The 16,319-nt window shown below is 42.7% G+C and overlaps 1 protein-coding gene across 2 annotated transcripts in view; it reads left to right on the top strand.

The window, feature by feature from the left end:
• CDC37L1 (cell division cycle 37 like 1, HSP90 cochaperone) overlaps positions 1-15,261 on the top strand; it is a 260,540-nt gene extending 245,279 nt beyond the window's left edge. The window contains exons 7-8 of one of the 2 annotated variants that reach the window (XM_085632930.1): positions 12,554-12,622; positions 14,140-15,261. In XM_085632930.1, the coding sequence (XP_085489056.1) occupies positions 12,554-12,619 (66 nt within the window). In that variant the 3' untranslated portion in view covers positions 12,620-12,622; positions 14,140-15,261. The remainder of the gene's footprint in view (positions 1-12,553; positions 12,623-14,139) is intronic. The other variant, XM_085632929.1, reaches the window with a different exon arrangement.
• Positions 15,262-16,319: the final 1,058 nt, after the last annotated feature.

Genomic DNA, 16,319 nt, shown 5'->3' with positions numbered 1-16,319 from the left:
ACAGAGCTCCGGATCAAGTGAGCTCCTCGCTGCTCTGGATGCCAACTCCGTGCCCACATGTCATAGGTGAGGACTTTGATCCCCCAACTCAAACAAGCACGGCTCTGTCACACTACACCTGTCACACTACAGCTCCTGTTTTCTGGCTCTGATGCAGTGCAGCTCAGTGCGCAGTGCAACCATAATACAACCACCCTGATGGACAACAATACACTACCAAACATGACACAATGTAATGTGGGCAAGGAACACCGGTACTTGCTCTGGTTCACACAAAGTAAGGAAAACGGCAACAGACAATTAAAGGTGCCCCTGACACCCTGGGCACCCATGCCCGGTCTCCTTGGGTCGCACCCCTCGAGTCGCACCTCACGAATTACGAAGCAGCGCTCACTTTAAAGCAGCTTACCGCTTTTCTATCAATCAAAAGTACGCTTGAGGAGAAAACGTTATGTTTTTGTTATTGAAAGCACGAAGCACTTTTTGATTTTTATGGACTGCAATCATTGGGCCGCACTTTAACTGCATGGACAGTCCTAAATCACCTTAAAAACACACACATTGTAGTGTTTATATTATGCTCTGCTATTGTATGCTTTTACTTTGCTTTCATCCGCGCTGCCTTTTATTTTTTTCTGCTGGGATGTAATGAATTTAAATAATTGAACACCAGTAAACTATTTTACGCCCATATTGACACCATGACACTTAACACTGGGACACTACAGCTTTAGGGCTTCAAAGAAAACCCTTCATGAATACACTGTACGGTCAATATTTCTGATGAAGCAACTGTACACGAACAGGCATATTCTGATAGCCTAAGAATGTGAATACCTGGCATCCATTGGTTCTCCCAAGCCAGACACTAGAGAGTAACACACTAAGAATTTAAACTTGCTGCATTATTGACTGCTTATTTTTAACTAGAGGTCGTGGCTTTCGATCAGATGAACATAGGTATGGAATGTTTGTCCGGGGCAGCCTGGACTCTAAACCAACTACAGCACAATGGTGCGGTTCCCAACACCACAACAGTCCATAACAAGGCTGATACTCCAAATACCACAACACAAAGCCAGACTATGGATACATTCCACAATTCAGAACAATGCAGGCACTTCAAAAGACCACGACCTTTCTACTCTGACCCCAAGTCAACGTAAAACACTATAAAGTCCACTATAGCATTACAAGTTTTACCGCAGCACTATAATCTCAATAACTAACAAGACTGCTTCACATCTGCTTACTGTTTCCCACAGCAAGTCAATTCCTGGTACCCACTGTGTCTGACTAACTACATTATGTACACCACACGTGAACATAGCACTAAAATAACCATGAAATTGCATTTGTTAATGCTTGTTTCACAACACCAGTCTTATGATTTTCCTCAAACAAGGATCAGTGTTTTTCTGTGACCGCATGGAAAATGATGCCACAAATTATGGCTATGCTTTACAAAGAGTTCTTTGCCTTTTTACATTCCACAGACATTTTGATAGTCATGGAACCTCCAGTCTTACTAACAGACTAGCTGCTTTTGCTAATACAATGACTTGTCAATTTTACCAACTCCCTATCACCAAACTGCTGATCCTACTCCCTATCACCAAACTGCTGATCCTACTCCCTATCACCAAACTGCTGATCCTACTCCCTATCACCAAACTGCTGATCCTACTCTCTATCACCAAACTGCTGATCCTACTCCCTATCACCAAACTGCTGATCCTACTCTCTATCACCAAACTGCTGATCCTACTCCCTATCACAAAACTGCTGATCCTACTCTCTATCACCAAACTGCTGATCCTACTCCCTATCACAAAACTGCTGATCCTACTCTCTATCACCAAACTGCTGATCCTACTCCCTATCACAAAACTGCTGATCCTACTCCCTATCACCAACCTGCCAATCCTCCTCCCCAGTTCCTTGCACCGAGCCAATCAATCTACCCACTGAGCAAGCCACATGCATAGTTGAAAAGTGTCTTTTTCGTCATTGCAGCAGAGTACTATTCTAGCACCTCTTCCCTAGTGGCTTCTGCCATGAACACAGGGTTCTTGAGTCTGAGACTCGCCCTACACCCGAATCGTTGAGTGCTATGTGTACAATCCTTCACATGGAAATTGTACCATCATTGAAGGGACTGAACAATGCCACGTGTGTGCACTAACAGCATCCTTTATGATTACTATGGTTTATGCATGCAGCTGATAGATTTCCCCTAATTTGGAAGTCAGAAGGAAATTATTCATTAAGAGAAGCTACATGTGTCAGATATTTGTCACGACTTATCGCAGTGTTGCCATCACGTTTCACTATACAATAGATACCAATGAAAATGAATAGGAATCATTGGGCCATGCAATAGGCACAAATAAATGGCCTGTTTTATCAGGATCTGTGATAGCCTGAGGGTGATGTTTAATGAGGCGTGTCCCTTGCAAACATATGAGATGACTGTGATAGTCTGTTACTGGCCTAGAAGCAGATCACGTTGCTTGGTTTCAAATTTGCTGTGTGATTGTAATAGCACTTGAAAAGCAGGCTTTTAATCATCTAAATCAGTGGTATGGAAGCTGGGAATGATTAACGAATACAACAAATGTGAGTTTGTAGAAGAACGGCACAGAAAACCAGGGCTCGCTTGTTCCCTCATTACCTCTCATTTCAGGTTGTAGAACAAAGATAAGGACAGTGTGATTTCAAACTCCAGCCTTCAAGGCGTAAGAGGAGAATATGGGGTATTTCAACAGAAAAATTTGAATCGAAGTGAAATCAGAATTTTTTATTGAAGCTTTTCAACTTGGATTCCTCATATTTTATAATATCCTCAGGCACTGGACTGGATCTGGGGTTATTTTTCTTAGAGATCCTGCATTCCGGCATGCGACAAGTGAGCCCTACTGCACCAAAAGTCAATCTTAGAACGGGAGGTGAAACTCTACATCGTCAAACACAAGAGGTCTCAAGTCACAGATCCCGGCTTAGTCCAGATTATGAGGCCACTCCTATGAGAAAACTACTTAATGCTCAAAGTCTTCCAGTAAGTTGAAGTCGAATTCCCAGCGTAAGCAGACAAAGCAGGACTCGAACCCCTGCACCCCCTGCCTCTCGACATCCCACAAGAAGGTGCAAGGTGTGCACCCTAATTAAGTCCTCAGAGTCTGAACCAATTGGCCCCAGTGTGACCCTAGTTTCCCAGGCCATCATCGACTCCGCAGCAGATTGCGGCCTTCAAAAAGGCTATGATACAGGTTTGTGGTGCTATTCTGGCTCCCTCTGGCATGCTTTCGGGTTCCATGGAGCCACATGGGTCTCCAGTCAGTGTACTCCCAGTGTGTCCATCCCCATCACAGTCTGCCCCAGGGGACTCGTTACAGAGCCTGTACTGACTCTGTGCAGACTTCCACACTGGTTTCAAGGTCTGTGCCGGTTCCTGCTGCACCCACACCAACCTGGTGCCAATGTGAACCTGGCCCCAGTCTAATATATGCACGATCTAGAGAAGTGACGCTCTACAAAATTACTAAAGCACATTCAGTTGTCATACAGCCTTTCTGTAATCTGAGGTCTCTGCCTCGACACCTACCAGCAGCGACTTCACTTTATGTCAAGACAGGGGGCTAGCATTATTCACTCGTTTTGAGCAGCAAACTATTAAAAGCTCCCAAATAGAACTTTTGAACATCACTATGAGAAATAGAATGTTTGATCCCATATATATTGTTTGTCCTCCCATTTTCCTCTTCTTTTGTTTGCTGCTTCTGAACATATTCATATATAGAGTACATTAAATTATTTTTAATGTATAGTATGTTTAAGATTTTTTGACTAGATATTACCCAATTTATGGGTATTTGAATGATTGTGTGCCGAAGCTAAAGTTTTTAAGTGTTTGTAATAAAGAAGAAATTAATTTTAGTTTTTTAAACAATATAGATTTCTTTTTCCAGTAAGTACAGGGAGTAGGTGTCTTTGTATTTAGAGTAGACTTGGTTTCAAAAACGTATTTCTTACTTGGGTGAAATAAGCGATGGGAAGCGTGTGGCTCGAGCGCAAAGATCTGTTACGCTTCTATGTAATTTCATGTTGCGACGGCATTTCCCATGCAGGTATATGCAGCAAGGCCGTGCTGACGTCAGAGTGTACAGTGTATTATTATGTTGACGCTCTGCGTCTCTTTACAACACTAAGCCCAAATTTCAAGGGGGATTGGCCTTGTTAAGGCAATTCAGCTTGTATCTGGCACTCGCTGTTAACAACACCGAGGCCAATTTCTGCAGGAATTAGGCCCTGGTTAAGCATTTTTGCTTGTTTTTGAGGGTGATAGGCATGCAAGGCTGTTACCTAGCCAACGAAGCACTTGTAGTGCGTTCATTAGCCAGGAGCAGTTAGTCATGCATCAATACAGCTGAGGTGCATCAGAGATTTTTTTTTTTTAAGTGCAATTTGAGGAAAATTTATAAAAAAATAGAATTTGAAAGAAGGTGAATAGGCATATATTGTTGGTTTACAATAGAAAAGTGTGTTAATATTAATAAATTAAATATGGATGCAAATCCAAGTGAAGAGTGTAATGAGGAGGAAATGTTGCGTAGGGTGGTGAATGAGGAAGTACAGACAGCTGTACAGGAAACAAAACATGCTTTGGGTTAGAGAGAAATGAGAAATGTAGTTGAGAAAGAGTAATTTTCTGTGTTGGATGATGATGAGTTGAATAGAGGCCCTGGAGGAAAATACCTCAGGAAAAAGAAGAATATGGATGAAGCATCCAAATATAACAGGGCCCAGAGCGGCTCGCAAAGAGCAGGTGTCCGAAGCGGCATGCAGAGAGGTCAGTTAAACACTAAAAAAGGAGGAAATCTCAGCGATGAGTTGGCAATGCAAAGGGACAGATCACGTGAGGGTCTGGATGATTATATTCTAGATTTGGAATATAAAGACGGATTCGATGAAGAGAGCGAAGTGGGTATAATAAGAGATCCCAGGTGCAAAGAGTGGTGGCCCTTAGACCATGTCTCAGAATGTATATGGGTAAGATTGCATAAGTTCATAGAGAAGGAGGAACGAAATATCATGTAGGCTGAGTGTTCTAGACCCATCATAGATGAGAAGGTGACTCTGACACCAAACGTACCCTGATTTGATTACATGTATGTTTAAGGTGGGGAAAGATCCCAGAAAGGGACTAGAAAAATCTCAAAAAATTGTCAGGATAAAGTGTTGGAAGTCCTAGGGCCCTTGGCAAGGATTTTTGATTCTGTGGAGGAAGCATTTTTAAAGGGCACTGATGTAGATGTAACTCTTTCAAGAGGATGGTGTCAAAGGGCAGTTTCTTTTCTGGGCACTGCAAATGCAGGCCTGTTGGCTTACTTATGCAGATTAATCTGAAGTTAAGTGAATTGGCCAGAAGAGAATCATCTGAAGATGCAAAAGGTTTACTATTTGGGGATGGTTTAGTGAAGTCTTTAACCAAATATGTGAAGACCTTCATGAGCTTAGACAAGGCACAGTATTCCATGCGCAGAGATTTTTCAAACAGTAGATTTTATGGCAGGGCTGGTAGGAGAGCAGGCTTCAGAGCCCAGTATCAAAACACAACATAACATGGGTATGGAGCATACAAGGGAAATCCTGGAGGCGGACCATTCCACCCGCAGAGTGGCAGAAACCAAGGAAGAAGAGGAAACCACAGAAAGGGACATACCCTTAATCAAAGTCAAGGACAAGGGAAGTACGAGGATTGTTTCTGGTTTCATCCCATCAGGTGTGGGAGGAAGATTAAGGTATTTCAGGGATCAATAGGAGTTAATAACAAGGGACGCATGAGTGTCACATGCAATAGAGAGTTATTGAACAGAGTTCGATTCGGAACCATGCCAGTCATCCGAGCCGAACGAGTTGGTGTTTCAGAGAGATTTGAAGACTCTCTGGTTCAGGAAGAGGTGAGACAAATGTTAGAGAAGAAAGTAACAGTAGTAGTAAGGGAGGACGAAAGGAGATTTGTTAATACTTTATTTCTAGTAGAAAAGAAGGACAAGGGCTGGAGGCCTGTAATAAACTCACGGAATTTTAATCAGTATGTGACATATCTATATTTCAGAATGAAAGGAATTCATTTATTGAGGGATCTACTTTAGGACTTAGATTGGATAGTGAAAATAGATCTAAAAGATGCTTATTTCTTGATTCCATTTGCGAAGAAGAGTCCCGGATACTTACAGTGTCTGATGGAAGTGGTAATTGTATCAGTTGCAAAGTATACCTTTCAGATTGTCAGCAGCACCTTGGTGCTTCACTAAAGTGATGCATTCAGTGGTAGGCTTCTCAAGAGAAAGAGGAGAAAGAATAATTGTCTGTTTGGACAATATATTGATAACGAATCAAGATGTAGAGGAGTTGCAGAAGGAATTGGATGTGGTGGTAGGTTTACCGCAGAGTCTAGGGTTTGTGATAAATTTGGACAAATCAATAATGGTACCATCTCAGTCGATGGAGTTTCTAGGTTTTGTGATGGGCACAGTGACAAGTCAGTTACGGTTACCAGAGAAAAAGGTGAGGAAGATAAGACAGGAGGTGAACTCAATGTCAAAAAAGGAATCCGTGAAGTTGAGGGAATTGGTTCGAGAGATTGGCCTCTTATCGTCAATTCAGGCACTATTTCCAGAGCTATTGCATTACAGGGCCTTTCAGCGGGCAAAGACTCTTGGGCTATCGAAGGGTTTATGGTACAGAGCTATATGGTTTGTCTGAGCAGAGATGCTAGAGAGAATTAGCGTGGTGGAAGGAAAACTTGAAAGCCTGGAACGGGTGGACAATATTTGGAATGAAACCAAAATTTGTGTTGGAAACCAATGCAAGCAATAATGGATGGGGAACCAAGATCAGGCCAGTGTGATTTCAAATTCCAACTGTCACTACTAGCCTCCTTCTCTTTAATAAAATCTTGATTCTTTATTCAGTTAACCTATAAGAGTTTCATCCTCTTTTTGACTCCGATTCCGTTCCAGTGCAGCAAGCTCACATGGCCTCTCAGGACACTGATGGTAATGGGGATGGATATTGATATTTCCCCCGTCACATTGATGATGCTCGGTATCTAGACGTGCAAAATGGCAGTGGGTTAGATACATCTACTGAAACAGATCTCAACTCGCCAAATAAGACCTAGAGAGGAAAGTGCCTTGTTTGCAGTGGTGGTTCGAAGGGCTGCTGGGACACCAGAACTTTAGGTGCTAACTATTGAAGCTAAAACAAATATTCTGACGGAGATTCTCCAACCATGGCCCGCTTCATCTGAACCATTACTGCTATTTAATGAAGCTTTGACCGATGCCCTTATGGCTCCATGTTCCAAAATATATTCATGTACACCAGTCTGTAGACCTGTGGCTCAGCGGCACAGATCTGCCTCGGCTCAACCAGACTTCCTTACTAAACACTACAGTGGAGAGCCTGATTGTGCAGGGCTCAACAAGTAAGATCAGTCCGAATTCCTCTCTAACTACTTCCCTCGTATAGGCAATCCAAAAAGAATTGATTCTTTCAGGAACATAGTGGTTTCACCAGTTAGCCTGTCCCTTAGTTCCATCAATGTGGTTTGCATATTGGGCAGGTATACAAATGCATTGTGGGACAGGACCAGCAAGTTCTTGCCAACGATCCCAGAGGCCAGGAGGTACCATAATAAGTACTTTAGGCTGGCCTGGATACTACTAACTGTATTGGCAGAGATATCAACACAGCTGTCATGCTCAGAATGTAAGTCTGAAAGTGGGTTTGCTGGTGATGTGCAAATATTCCTAATGGTTATTCCCTTTGATGGGTCCAGGCTCTTTGGATAAAAAGGCTGATTAGGCGCTAGAACGATAAAAAGCAGTCAATACACTTAACAATCCTTGGGACTATTGATGCCTGCAAAGCAATTTCACACACTTTCAAGAAATTCAGAGGTTACCCAGAGGGATAACTTACAGGCAACACGAGCCCTCACAGCCAATTGTGCAGCAGCCAAACCAGCCCTTTGCAAGGCCATGTATGTGGCACCAGTGGGAATCATACAGGCCGGCAGGTTCTGCATTCCTCCATTTTCCCCATCTCTTCGAGTGCAGCTCTCAAGCAGCATCAATTTGCCCGTAACAACTCGTGCCAGGCCAGTTGGAGGCAGGATCCAACTTTTCTTCCCTGGGTGGAGATCCTTCACGTCAGTCAAATGGGTCTTACAAATTGTTCAAAAGGGCTAGGCCCTACACTTTATTCCCTCCCCACCTCACCTTCCTCCGTCAAAGCAGCAAATTTTGGAGGGTACTCTGCAATCCTGAAGCAGGAGATCAATTATTTACTCTTCAAGGGTGCCATTGACGGGGTTTCAGACACTGAGAAAGAGGGGTGCTATTTGCTATACTTCCTTTTTGTACAGGACATGGGGCTTGAGGCCCATTCTGAGCCTCAGCCTATTGAATGCCTATCTGGCAAAATGACATATTCAGAATGCTTGTCCTGCTCTGCACCGAGGAGACTGGATGGTGTCCTTGTAATTGCAAGACGTGCGTTTCCTGCTATCCCACAGGCGTTGCGTGCAGTTCAGGGGGGGACAAGACAATTTTCAGTTTGCTGTAGCCCTGTTCAACCTCAACTCAACCACTTATGTGTTCAAGAAAGGTCACTGTCCATTTTCGGAGGTCAGGGGTACATGTATTTCCACACCTCAATGACCCACTGCTAAAGGTGAGCTGGCCGCAGTCAGTTGTAGACCACCCCAGTGCAACTGACGAAATCCTGATGTCATTGAGTTTCACCATCAGTGAGACAAAATCCCACCTGATCCCCACACGGAGGCTTCTGTTCACTGTGGCATTTCTAGGCACATGGGCATTCAGGGCCTGTCCACTGTTGTAGCAACCTGAGGCCCAACAGGATAGGATACCAATGATTTGGGAACAGTCCTGGGTTCAAGTGAGAATGGCTCTAACGCTTCTTGTTCTGCAGGCTTTGTGTACCCTCAGTGGTGGCTGTTGGGGAGATGTGGCGATCAGAAGCCTCTGTTCTCTAGAGGAGAGCTGATCTGCCTCTCAAAGCATTCCTGCCATCTATCAAAGGGGAGCTAGTGTAAGTCCTTATGGACAACACGTCTGCCACGTGGGACTGCAGCAAGCAACAAGCAGGATGGATCCTGTGCCAGGAGGCCCTATGCAGATGGCTGGAACATCTTCATGATGGTAAGCCAGTCACAGGGTCCCTCAGTCTTAAAGTGGACGAACTAAGCATGCGTCATCTGACAGGTCACAAGCAGCGTCTCCACAACGAGATGGTGCACAGTGTCTTTGATCATTGGGGAACGCTCATGCTGGATCGATTCATCACTGTGAATGTGCATCGTATCAGCGATATTGCACACTGACTTTTCCTTTGAGGCCTTCATTAGGAGACTCATTCTGTCTGGAATGGATCAAGGGCCTTATGTACACATTCTAATTGCTATTTCTCTTTCCTTGGATTCTGGTGAAGATCAGGATAGACTTTGCCCAAGTCATTCTAATTGCCCTGGACTGGGACAGGAGAATGTGGTACCCAGAGATTCTGAGCCTATTTATTTGTCCTCCGATCAAGCTACCACTTTGGGAGAATCTTTTATCTCAGCAATAGGGAAAGTCCTGCATCCAAGTCTCTACATGCATAGAGATTGAACTGCGGCACTGAATGAGTTTGCTTGGCTGACCGTGTTGGTTGATGTCATCCTGGCTGCAGGTGCACTTCAATAAAGTCCACCTATGAAGGGCGCTGGGGAGAACGTGTGCCTGGGTCGAGCCTAAAATACCAACCTTTTACGGGGCAGACTTTCAAGATGTCCTTTCGTTTGCCCAGGAAGGTCTTGCAGTATGTACAGTGAAGGATTATTTATTGGCCCTTTCAGCTTCTCTGTGCTTACTGGCCCAACCATCCTTGTTAAAGTCACTGGTTGTGATGTGGTTTATTAGGGATTTGGCCCACATGCTTCCTCCCCAAACAATTTGTGATGCTTTTACCAGATTTGTTTTTATTACGTAAGGTTTCTGTGATGTCTTGTTGGGCCTTCAGAAAGGGTTGGGGGAAAGAGTGCATTATGCCCCAAGTCTAGCACTTTACTGGGCACGGCTCCCCTTCAGCAATATTTATAGACATCTACTTGCAAGCTAGCTTGACGTTTTCCTTAATAATGAGGGCGCCTACTTAGCCAGACCACTGGATAGCACCAGACGCAATATTTTCATTTTCCTGGAAGTCCGTTTTTTTAAAATACTTGGAAGAGATGCTTGTGGCACCTGCCAAAACCAGAAAAAGCTGCTGCAGGACCCCGCATTAAGGTTTGACCTCAGGTGTCGCACTAACATCTGAGAAGGTTGGTTATATAAATATCGTTATTAATAGTATGTGGACTGTTAACATGCCAAGCATCAAGACCACAGTGAGTTTACCGGTGTAATGGCATAATAATACCTTGTTTCTGTTATTGGAAGATCATTAGCAAAAGCTATTGGTTCTTGCTACTCAAAGTATTTTTTCGAAGTGGAGAAGTGTAGGAATGCTGTGATAGTTTTAGCAAATACAATGTAAGATGCACCAGGACAATGTACGAATCCTTATAGTTCAGAACCCCTTGTCATTCACAGGAAGGACAAAGAGCTGCTAGTGCCTGCGTGGAGTAAACGCAATTCTATCCTAGCAACACAAAGCAAGATCATGAACCATGTCTGTATGGATGACCGCATAGTAAATCTTTTATCCAAACTTTTCCCTGAGCCTAGACTTCTCCCTGTGTACCAATGTGGCAGCCTCTTATGTAACAGTGCGCCATTTAAGTAGGTTCTTAGAAGCGTGTTACCTGTAGGAAAGGAGTATTGTTACAAGGCTATGCTATATGTGCAGATAGTGCTGAGATGCAATGGCATGACATTTAAGCAATTCTCATTCACTTATATTCCTCAGGATACCTCATTTGTGTCCCACAGGACAGCAAATGGTGTGATGGGCAATGCTTGTACAATATGTAAGAGAGCAGGCTCTGCACGCAAGCAGAAGAACAATCACATACATGCACACATTAGCTTGTAATCCTTTTGTGACAAAGTGGGGCTCGAACTAAACTTTGCATATTGCGACCTTGAGTTGAGTCACGGAGGTCTCAGAAAAGATTAGGGTTCACAGGAGTCTCCCCAAAGCCGAAATTGAGGGGCTGTGATTACTAGACAGAATGAGTGGTGGTTGAAGTAGCCAAAAGGCTGGTTAAAAAAAGAGGTCAGTTCAGTTCACAGATCTTTATTCGGTTAAACAAGTAGCCATAAAAGTACAAACATACATAAAATAGTTAAAATAATTAAAAACATGTTTGTGTTCTGGATCATGTCCATACTAAAATATTAAAATCCGTGCAATCATCATAACATTATGCCACTATAACTGAGCACTAAAAGACAGTCATGGTTTGTCAGGCCCTCACCGCAGTTTTCAAAAACAATCCAACATGAAAGATGCATTCCTCATTATTCAACTGGAGCAGGATGTCATAAGCTTCTCGAAAATCTGTGATACAATGCTTCTTAATTAATGGTAATAGAGAGCTTTTGGTGTACATTAAATAGAAATCACAAAACAATAAAAAATGTAGCATTGATTGACCCGACTCCCCGTTGCACGGACAGGGGCGGGAGTCTAAGTTAGTTTGAAAACCTGATGAGAAGCTTAGCAGATATTTGTCCATGCCTTCCCTGAAGCGATACGTGCGCAGCCACTGCCCCATCGGGCTCGTCATGTACCTTTGAATTCGACCGCATCCATCAGAGCTCAACTTCAGATAAACTACCGCTCTTGATTTACCAAGCTCATTCTTCAGTCTCTCCGCATGCGTAAACTCAAACAAGGCAGTGCGCAACGGTCTTTTGCTAATGATATGAGGGTCATCCGGTTTCTCGAACAGTTGTTGGAGGCCTAACTTACACATACGGGATTCTACGTACACCAACCACAGAATATTTCTACCTTTGTCCCAGAAGAGTCAATCTAAAAAGTTTGCTCCCACTATGTGCTATGTGGGCTTGCCAAGAGCCACTATCGAAAAAATCATACCGAGGTAGGAAAAAGTGCTTGTGCGTTGAAGAGATGAGTTGCCCACTTTCAGGCTTGCCAGTTTATGCTTTTTTGGACCACAGGACATTATAAAAAGAAGTCAGTATGGTGGCAAAAAGAAAATGTGTGGCACGGATCAGCGATGGCTACCCACTAGAGAAGAGAAGTGTACGACTTTAATATATTCAAGCTGTTCTTTATGAGCGATTTAAATTCTGGATGTATGTCCAAGGGCAGTTTTCTCCACCACAACTGATATTCCTGGCATTGTTTATGGTTATGTTGCATTTTTGCGATACTGTCTTTCCCAATGCAGTGTCATGTACAATCTGGTTTGTTGATTTATCACACAGTGAGTCGTAGTGCTGTGACAGTGGTTACGTATGTGAGCTTTGTGTGTTTAGTAGATGTTAAAGCATTCTTCCTCTTCTCCCAGCAATTGTCCGCCCAGACAAGCTATCGAATAAAACACAATCATATGAGGATGCTGACTGCTCCATAGAAGGTAAAGTGCATGTCTCATTAAAGTGACAAGGGCTTTGCAATTCTCCAGTGAGGTGCCACGTGATATCTAATCCCACTCACTGTCATGTAATCGTATACATGCATGGCCATGGTTTGGTGGTTTTGTGGCTTCCCTTTTGTGTCTTCAATTTTAATTTGCATCACACAGGCTTTCCCACTTTCCACACTCTTGAGGATACTCATTTATCACCAACACTTCCATAATTTCCTCTCAATTTTTAGTTCTGGTTAGAACCCCCAGCTGCAGGCCATAATACCACAGATCGTCTGGAAATCTTTTGAAGAAGGCTTTTCTTCCGGCTACATACGGGAGCTGACAACCCACCGAGAGCACACCATCCTTATAAAAACTGAAGACGTTTACACGCAATGTGAGACAGACTGCTTCATGGTCAAGCGATTCGTTGACATGTATAAAAGCCATGAGCAATACCATTTGCCAGCAAACATAAGCTTGTCGTGAACTGAATGAAAGTAGCAACCTTCTACTGGGGGCACAAAATCTGTGATACTGTAGCTGTACCCATAAGGATTTTATTTGCCTGTGAAAATTAAAGAAACTCAAAATGATCAACTTTACCATGACACCGATGCATCATGGTAAAGGTACAAATGGAAACCTTGTCTCGCCCTCCTACCAAGACATTGTCACATAGAGGAGTTTTCTTTTTAGAGTAAAGTTTATTTACAGAGTGCACTGATATGTCCATTGTGGCTCTTGTCCCTTGTGTTTTTAAGACAACCAATTGTTATTGAATCCATATTTTATGCAGCGTGCTATTCTTCCTTCCTCACTTACAAATGCCCCTCCATGAAGGACATTGTTTTATTTTCACTGACTGACTTCACTGCTGAAATGTGTTTGTAGTACAAACATGTTTGGTTTTGATTTGAGTGATTGATGGTGTTGGGGTGGGTACTGTTAAATATGGTTGGTGCACTTCTTCCATTTCGTTTTTTTGTGCTAATGTGTTGTAAATATATCTATGGTTTTCTCATTGATTTACTTACCATTTGGGCTTTACTGCCTATGTAGTTTGCCGGATTACTTGGAGGTCCCTTTGATAGCCATTTGCTTTTACCTATCAGTGTGTGCTTTTATGTTGTGAGTGTAGATATGTACATTTCTGTTGCAGAAGCTTCTGTGCTGCCCCGACTCAATATGAATTGGTCATTCAGTTCGTGATTTTCCATTTATTTTATTCCTAAGCATCGCTTCACAAACCTGTAGGAGCGTGATGTCCAATCATTTTCGCTTGTTCAGATGAGCCATTCAAACTTAAAAGAATTACAAATCTTTGAAAAGTGGATTGCAGCTGGACTTCTCTAAACTGAATTTTCCAGTCCTGACAACCCTGTTCAAGAAGGGAGTTGGGTAAATCTCATGCAGAAAAGGGAACATTTATGTGTGAGCATAAGGGTTGTCTGAATAAATGATTACACGGCAGCCCCTCGTATTTCATACACACTTTAAAGTATTGTTTCCCTTCCTTCTAGAATGCTGATTCCAGTCTGAATGCGGAGTTTTACAGTTGCAGTGGAGTGATTTACCAAGGGGAAGAAGAATCCAAAATGATGGATATAGCTTAGATCATCTCATGCCAAGACTTTTGTGATGCAGAAAAAGGAATATTTTGGCTAATTTCCTAACGTAAAGCACCATTTATGATGTATGGCCAGCGGTTGGTGAGACATAGCAGGATCTGCATCATTGACCCTAACTGTGCCTTCGAAAAGTCTGGAATGTGAAAATATGGGTCTTATTTCAAGTTTAAGGCAAGGATTGGATTTCAAGCTGGTGTGGGTTATCATTTGGCCAACCGTAGATCCACAGAACATGTAATTTGCAAAAATACCTCATCCAGGAAAAAAATAACCTGCACACTCTAAATACTGGGATTGTTTTAACTGTGTTGAAAGACCTTCCTTGTATATTTTCTTCCTTCTTTGAAGGGTTCTGCGCCATCGGGGACATCAAGCACTTTGTCTTTGTAAAATTAATACATCCTCTTATATTAAAATTCTTAGAGGACGTATTGTGTTAATGGTAATGTGGTTGTTGACCTACGCCAAAGCTGAGTTCTCTCACGCGTCAGCCACTACAGTCCTCTCCAATCAGTCTTGCTTGATGGTTCTTGCCTTTTTTTTGTGCCAACTTGGTCTCTGCTACTATTCTTCCTGCGCAGCTGGTCTGAGGTGGTGAAAGATGGGGCTAAGACTTGTTAAACTTTAACCTCGATAGTATGTTTGGAGGGGGTCAGCCCACTCTCATTGATGCTGCACTTTAATTTTCTCTGAATAACAGGCCAAACATTGAGCTATTTTAGCGTGTAAGAAATTCAGTGTGTGCTGCTAAGCTTTGTGCATTTTTCATTCAAAACTCACAAGGGATTATGGTGTGGCTATTTGTTCTGTAACAGCATTAGATTTGCTTTAAGTCTATTATTCAGTTTTAAGAATAAAAACACTTAAAAATTGAAAATATGGAAGCTGAGTTTACAAATGTGAGTGGGTTCCTATGCATCATTCATCACCTTTTTATGTGTGTGTGTATGTATGTGTAGCATTCTATTTTATTATAGTAAAATAATCGGAAAAAATAAAACATCTGTGCCAGGACTGAATCTGTGAGCGTGCGTTACTTTTTACATGTCTTACTCTGTGGCACAATTAATTTGAACTCCTAGCCTTAGCCAAATACCTACTTCAAACTCTAGCCTTCCTAAATTTGCTGATTCAAGAAAATTCTGTTCTGACAAAGAACCTGACAAAAAACCTGAATTAATAACGCCTTTTTTCTGACCTCAAAGATAACAGTATTCTGCTCTGCCGTTTCCCTACTGCCCTCAATACAAACACACACATGACCACCAAGCTGTCCCCTACGTTTTGAGCTGAGAACACTCTTCCTTCTGCCCTTACATTATTTCCCATGTATCAGGCATGTTTTATGGGAGCACAGTGTTTTGTGACAGTTCAGACTTCGGGGATGAGAAGCCTGCATTTGAGAAGTGTGATTCTTAATGTCTTCATGTCACTGATAATAATGTTGCTTAGCAAAACTCAAAATCTTAGAATAGTACAATATTGTTAGAAATGAGGATCTCCAGTTGGCAATGGTTTGCACCTGTGTCCAAATAGGGACCCTTGCTTCTAGTCAGGGAAAGGGGGATACACCCCTAAAATAACCCCTGCTCACCCCCTTGGTAGCTTGGCATGAGCAGACAGGCTTATATCAGAGGCAGTGTGTAAAGCATTTGTGAACACATACAGTAATACAGTGAAAACACTACAAATGGACACCAAACCAGTTTAGAAAAATAAGTAATCTTTATTAGACTTAACACAAGACAAAACGACAAAAATCCACAATACAGTATTAAGAATATGACTTTAAAATGGTAGAAATAGCTTAGTTCAATGTAAATGGTAAATGGAACACTTTACTCTCAAAGTACCTTGGATGCATCACGCAAAACAAACAAAAGGGCCGCAGGGAAGGTGATGCGTCGGTTCCTTGCTTCGGGGGAGGTGATGCGTCGGTTCGTTACTGCAGCGCAGGGGAGATGATGCTTCGGTTCCTTACCGGAGAGGAGGTGATGCGTCGGATTCTTACTGCGTTCCGGTTATGATGCGACAAGATAGCGCCTCGATGCGATGCGACGATCCGATGTGAC

The sequence above is a fragment of the Triturus cristatus genome, chromosome 2_1 (assembly GCF_964204655.1).
Source record: "Triturus cristatus chromosome 2_1, aTriCri1.1, whole genome shotgun sequence".
Taxonomy (NCBI): domain Eukaryota; kingdom Metazoa; phylum Chordata; class Amphibia; order Caudata; family Salamandridae; genus Triturus; species Triturus cristatus.
The sequence above is the reverse complement of the archived record's forward strand: the minus strand, read 5'-3'. Positions and strand labels throughout refer to the sequence as shown.